General features: G+C 33.0%; 1 protein-coding gene across 3 annotated transcripts; it reads left to right on the forward strand.

The window, feature by feature from the left end:
- Positions 1-505: 505 nt before the first annotated feature.
- On the forward strand, positions 506-4,723 carry LOC124919248 (putative F-box protein At1g47730). 3 transcript variants are annotated; one of them, XM_047459449.1, is made up of 3 exons: positions 506-752; positions 2,153-2,408; positions 3,248-4,723. In XM_047459449.1, exon 3 carries the CDS (start codon positions 3,273-3,275, stop codon positions 4,518-4,520), a length of 1,248 nt encoding a protein of 415 aa, XP_047315405.1. In that variant the 5' UTR covers positions 506-752; positions 2,153-2,408; positions 3,248-3,272; the 3' UTR covers positions 4,521-4,723. The 3 variants fall into 3 exon arrangements, with proteins under 3 accessions (XP_047315405.1, XP_047315407.1, XP_047315406.1); XM_047459451.1 differs by lacking the exon at positions 506-752 and adding an exon at positions 765-1,033; XM_047459450.1 differs by lacking the exon at positions 506-752 and having other exon boundaries at positions 1,447-2,408.
- The last annotated feature ends 723 nt before the right edge of the window (positions 4,724-5,446 follow it).

Consider the following 5,446-nt stretch of genomic DNA (forward strand, 5'->3'; position numbering starts at 1 on the left):
GCGGATTTGTTTTAGAACTATCACCGGCTCGTTTGGTTTCAAAAAATCCCTAGCCAACGTTTTACCATATTCTTTAAAAATAAAAATAATTATTTTTTTAATAAAATTATATAAACGAAATTTGAAAAATATTATATATATTGTAATATAGGAAATTTATATTATTATAAAAAATAAACTTAAATTTTATATAAAATATAAAAAATAAATATATTTGTGATTTTATATATAATTGTGTTTATCAGTGTTCATGGCAGATTCATGGTGTGATTGAGACAGAGTCGGAGAGTGTGAAACACAAATACCCGGATTACCATTCTATTAAATGGAATGAAAGAGCTCTTAGGCTTGTGCCCTCACGCACTCAAATTCGGTAGCAAGAAGCGTCATGGTCCACTACCGGTCAAATCGGAGAAAACGACTCTAACAAGATAATTTGGAGATAGGAAATCGCACATTAAAAAAATACTAAAATAAAAGTTAGTATTCAAAGTTATATATTTTCCAAAAGTCTAAGAGTCAATATCGATTTTTATCTGATTTCCATGAATAGTGTGAAGAGACTTTGAATTCTGGATAGACTGATGGAATGGAATTTATATTTCGCTTTGATTATTTCAGGATCTCTTTCCATACTAGTATGATTTACCCTTTCGTTTAGTTATGAATTACGGTAGCAACGGTGGTGTAGACAATCAAGCCATAGATGTGCGTTTGCGAGCGACGAAGGAGGAGGAGGAGGAGTCCCGGTGGTGAGTGATCTGTCCATATTTCTTTCTTCGTTTATATTGATTTCTTTGATATTGTTATCATGCACTTCTTTTCTCGATTGTGAATGATGGTATCTGGAAAAGAGTAACGATGTGTGTTTGTTATTGACCGCCAGGTGCTCGATGAAATGCCATGGAAAATAATAGAAAGAAAATGTTATAAAATTACATACTTTAAGCACTAGAAAGGGAAATGCTGACTTAATCGGTTGTAATCTAAAGCAATGAGGCTTATTTGTCTAGGATTAAGTCTATGCAATCAGGTTTTGTGGCTAAAAATATAATGTTCTCACTGTAGTCACCAGCACTTGTTCTTCTAATATAAGTTTGTCTTCAGGTCACCATTTGTATGGTCAATTCTAGACTAATGGGTATTTGAATTCTGAAATATATGATTGCCTTTCAGATTGATAGGTGAGCCTTGTCAATATCCAATTTTAGACCATCCTATAAAATGATTTATTTCAAAAATCAAGACAATTCTATGTTTTACAGAAGAATCTTGTGTGAAACATTGGAATTAGAGTAATTTTCTTTGTATGTTATCCTTTTTATTTCATGTATACCAACCTCAAAGGCAATAATACATTTTCAGAATTCAAATCTCCCTTAGGCGAGAAATGTCAAAAATGGATAATCATCTAAAATTGCAATTAGAAGTTTTTCTGTTTTGATTATCAATAATTAATATTATCAATTTTTGACACTTGTGGCCAAAGGGAGATTTGAATTCTGAAAATGTATTATTACTGCCTTTGAGATTGATAGGTGAGCCTTATCAAGATCCAATTTCAGACAATCCTATAAAATGTTTTTATTTAAAAAATCAAGATAATTCTATGTTTCACTTACAGGAGTCTTGTGTGAAATATTGGAATTAGAGAAATATTCTCGATCTTTTATCCTTGTTAATTCAAGTATACCAACAACCGACAGTAGCATTTGGATTACATACATAGAGATAAATTTGTTCACAAGTTCATCTTTTATCCTAACTAATGCATCAGGATCATCTAATTTGATTAATTTACTCTAATTACGGGGGGACAGTCAAATCATAATTGTGAAAGTGTGCTAAAGACTGGGTAAACATCTCATTTTTATGGGAAGATTGTATTTGCATTAATTAGGATGGCACATCCATTGTTTTCCCCTGTAAAGGGCAGGGGAGGTTGAGGCTCTGGTGCAAAATGGAAGAAATCTTTATTATTTTTACTTTTATGTTGCTACAATGGATTAGAATACGGATTGAGACAGAATAGATGATAGATTAGGTAGAAAATATACTGTATTGATGTTGAATATATCCAGTAATAATAAATATGTGTATCCCTTGCTGGTCCATCCGCATTCATCCGATATATTTCAATGAAAAATGACAGCGAAGCATTCAATGTGTGCTGTTGAAAAAGAGGAAAATATTTTCCAGCACGTTTCAACAACTACAAATGTCACCCCCTTTGGCAATGACCCCCTCACAATATACACCCTAAAGATAAAGAAAAAGTTGCTGAAATGAGTGATCCGTGCTGTATGGTCTTAAATCTCTCGCCTTATATATACCTTGAGGAACTGATGGTGATTATAATTGTGTGAACTCAGCGAGGTATAGTCATCCTCTTGAAGGCACTTCTTCAGGTATTTCTCATCTTTCCTGATTTAAAAGCTTTTCTTGTATTGTTTTTTCTGTTATGTTTATGAAGGCTGTCGAGAATAGCTCTAATGTTGTTTTGTTTTGCTTATTTGGGTCAAGAAGAGAATTAGGAACTGAAAACACGGTTATTCTCTCAATATAAGAGTCTTTTGCTGTTGAAGCTTCTCAAACCACAAAGGAAAACATTTTTACAATTAGATGAATTTCTGTAACTTGATATTTTTTGTCTCTCAAAGTCATAGGTGGTTGCATGGATTATCAATGTTAGAGATAATTATAAGATTCAGAGTTGCAACCTAACACTCTCGACCCCCATTAGGGAAGAGAATATTTTGTAATCTAATAAATAATCTGCCATATATCCCTAAATGTGTTTTTGCTAGATTTAGAGGAGCTGGCGGAAACCCTAACGGGTCAATTGTGTTGATCTGCGCTAAATCTTATTATTATCGTTTAGAATCAAGAAAGCAATACAAATGTGTATACAGATGGTTTTGTTTTAGCAGCAATATAGTTTCAAGCAAATCCTTCATGTTTTCTTGCTTCTAGTATTCGCATGGTCTGACATCTGTAAATTGATTTATTGTTTTGGTAGATTACACATGACAGATTTATTATTAGATATTAAAATATTCGACAATCTGCCATATACTTCTCTTTAGAGGAGTTGACAGAAACCCTAATCGGTCGAGAGTGTTGGGCTACGACTAAGATATGGGCTGGAACTTATTGTTATCTTTAACAATCAACAAATTGATACAATTTCAAGAAAACTCTTTCATGATTTCTGCTTATTCTGTTTTTTCCTTGATTAAACAAACAGGACAAAAACGATACCAGAGCGAGAAATGGGCGACATGCTTACACCATCAGCCCATGTGATGAAAAGGAGTCTAAGTGAAGTGAATGAAGACTCTATGGTGGAAATATTCTCTCGTCTGTCAGCAAAGGACATATCAATAAGCAAATGCGTGTGTAAAAAATGGAATGGCGTCATGTCACACAATTTATTTATCTGTCGTTATGTTCAAAAGCCAGTTTCAATTTCGGGACTATATTTCCAACAGCACGAGGAGCTTCCCGATTTTCGAGAACTACCTGTAATTTATATTCCTCTCGAAATCGAAAACCCTCAGATGGAAGAAACTGTTCTAGACTTTCTCCCCGAGAAAGTCTCTCTTATGTCTTCAAGCAACGGCCTGCTTTGCTGCAGGAGCTTCGTCAGTACCTTTATTCGAAACGTACCGAATGGAAGATTCGAAGGAATTCACTGCCCTGTGAAAAATCCAAAAATTTACATCTGCAATCCAGTTAATAAGGAGTTTACTGTTGTTAACCCTACCGAGGCCGGTACAGGTATAAACATCGGATTGAATTTTGATCCCATTAACGGCGGTTTTCAGTTGGTAACCGTCAACTGCAACCAACAAATGACTTTTCCGCCTTGGAAATTTTCGGCGTCTGTCTTCTCGTCGAAAACATGGAGCTGGAAGGTTCTGGGAGCGGTTTTCGATTGGAATTCTCGTATTCATCGGAACAAGACTGTGTGCGTGAAAGGGGTTTTCTATTGGCTGACGACGAATCATCATGTGATCACGTTCGATATGGAGAAAGAAGTTTTCGGGGTGGTTAAGCTGCCTGGTCCTGCAATGGAAGGAGAAGGGTTTCATGGAGTTTGCCTGGGGAGCTCGGAGGAATGTTTGGTTTATGTGGTGGTCCATCCTTTGGAAATTCGTGTTTGGGTTTTGAAAAATGATGGGAAGGAGTGGTTTATGGAGAATCGGTTGAATTTGATTCACTTTTACGAAAGAAATAAGGAGATGTTGAGTCCTCATTTGTTGGATATGTTTTTGGAGTATAAGTTGAATGATGAGACTCAGACGACTGCTGCGGTTCTTCCATTGGCGTTTCGCGAGGGGGTTTTGTATATGGATCTGCATTGGTTCATGTATTCTTATGAGTTTAAAACCGGGAGTTTGAAGAAGCATTTCTACACACATGATATGAAGTGTGAAATCTTTCACTCTGCGAGTGTTGTTCCATATGGGCTTAACTTGGCTGCCATGGGTTTTCTCAAGGGAGACTGGACTGAGTAAGATGAATGAGAATTGGTAATGCTGTTTCTTGGTGGATAATAAAGGCAATGAAGATGAAGAAGGGAATATTGCTGGTTTTAATCTTGTTTATTTTAATGTTATTGTTGTATCTGTTTTAAGTAGGATGTTTCTAATTGAATTGTTGCTTCTGTTTTTTAAGAAGGATGTTAATTGTTGCATCTGTTTTAAAAATACAGTTATTTATATGATCTTTTTATTCAACTTATGTCTTTGTTTTTTTATTCAATCAAAATCTGAGATTTTAAATTTAAAATAGTTGTCATTTACTTTAAATCAATGATGGAATGAGTTTATTTTAACAAAATATTAGTTATATATTATTATTTATTTAATATAAAATAAAATTAAAAAATAATAATAAACAAATAATTACAAACAAAAGAAAAGTCATAATTGTAAAATTTTATATAAATTTATCTATTTGAATAATAATAACTTTCATTTAGAATTTACAAATATAAATTCAACTTTTAAAATTATAAATTTAAATTATTTATAAACTTGTAAAATTTTAAATTGAAAATAATGATTATTTGTATTTGTATTAAATTATTTTGACATGTTATTTAAGGTTTAAATTTATGTCGTTTTTATTGAAGGAGGATTAAATTTGAAATTGTGTTAGATGAGGATCGGGTTGTCACACTTTTAGCAATTTCGGCTTTGTCACAAATGGAAAGAAAACATATGTCACACTTTTAGTCATTTCGGCTTTGTCCCAAAAGGACAAAACATACGTTTTCTTTTGTTGATATATCATTTTTTTTAAATTAATTTATAACGTCTATAAATGAAAAGATATTTAATGTCATTTTGAACATATTTTTTAAAAAAAAAAAATTGTTTTAGATTTATATGTTCTAAAATGGCCAAGATAATTTAGGTGGTGGATAAAATAAATGTGA

This window comes from Impatiens glandulifera, chromosome 1 (genome assembly GCF_907164915.1).
Source record: "Impatiens glandulifera chromosome 1, dImpGla2.1, whole genome shotgun sequence".
Lineage (NCBI taxonomy): Eukaryota > Viridiplantae > Streptophyta > Magnoliopsida > Ericales > Balsaminaceae > Impatiens > Impatiens glandulifera.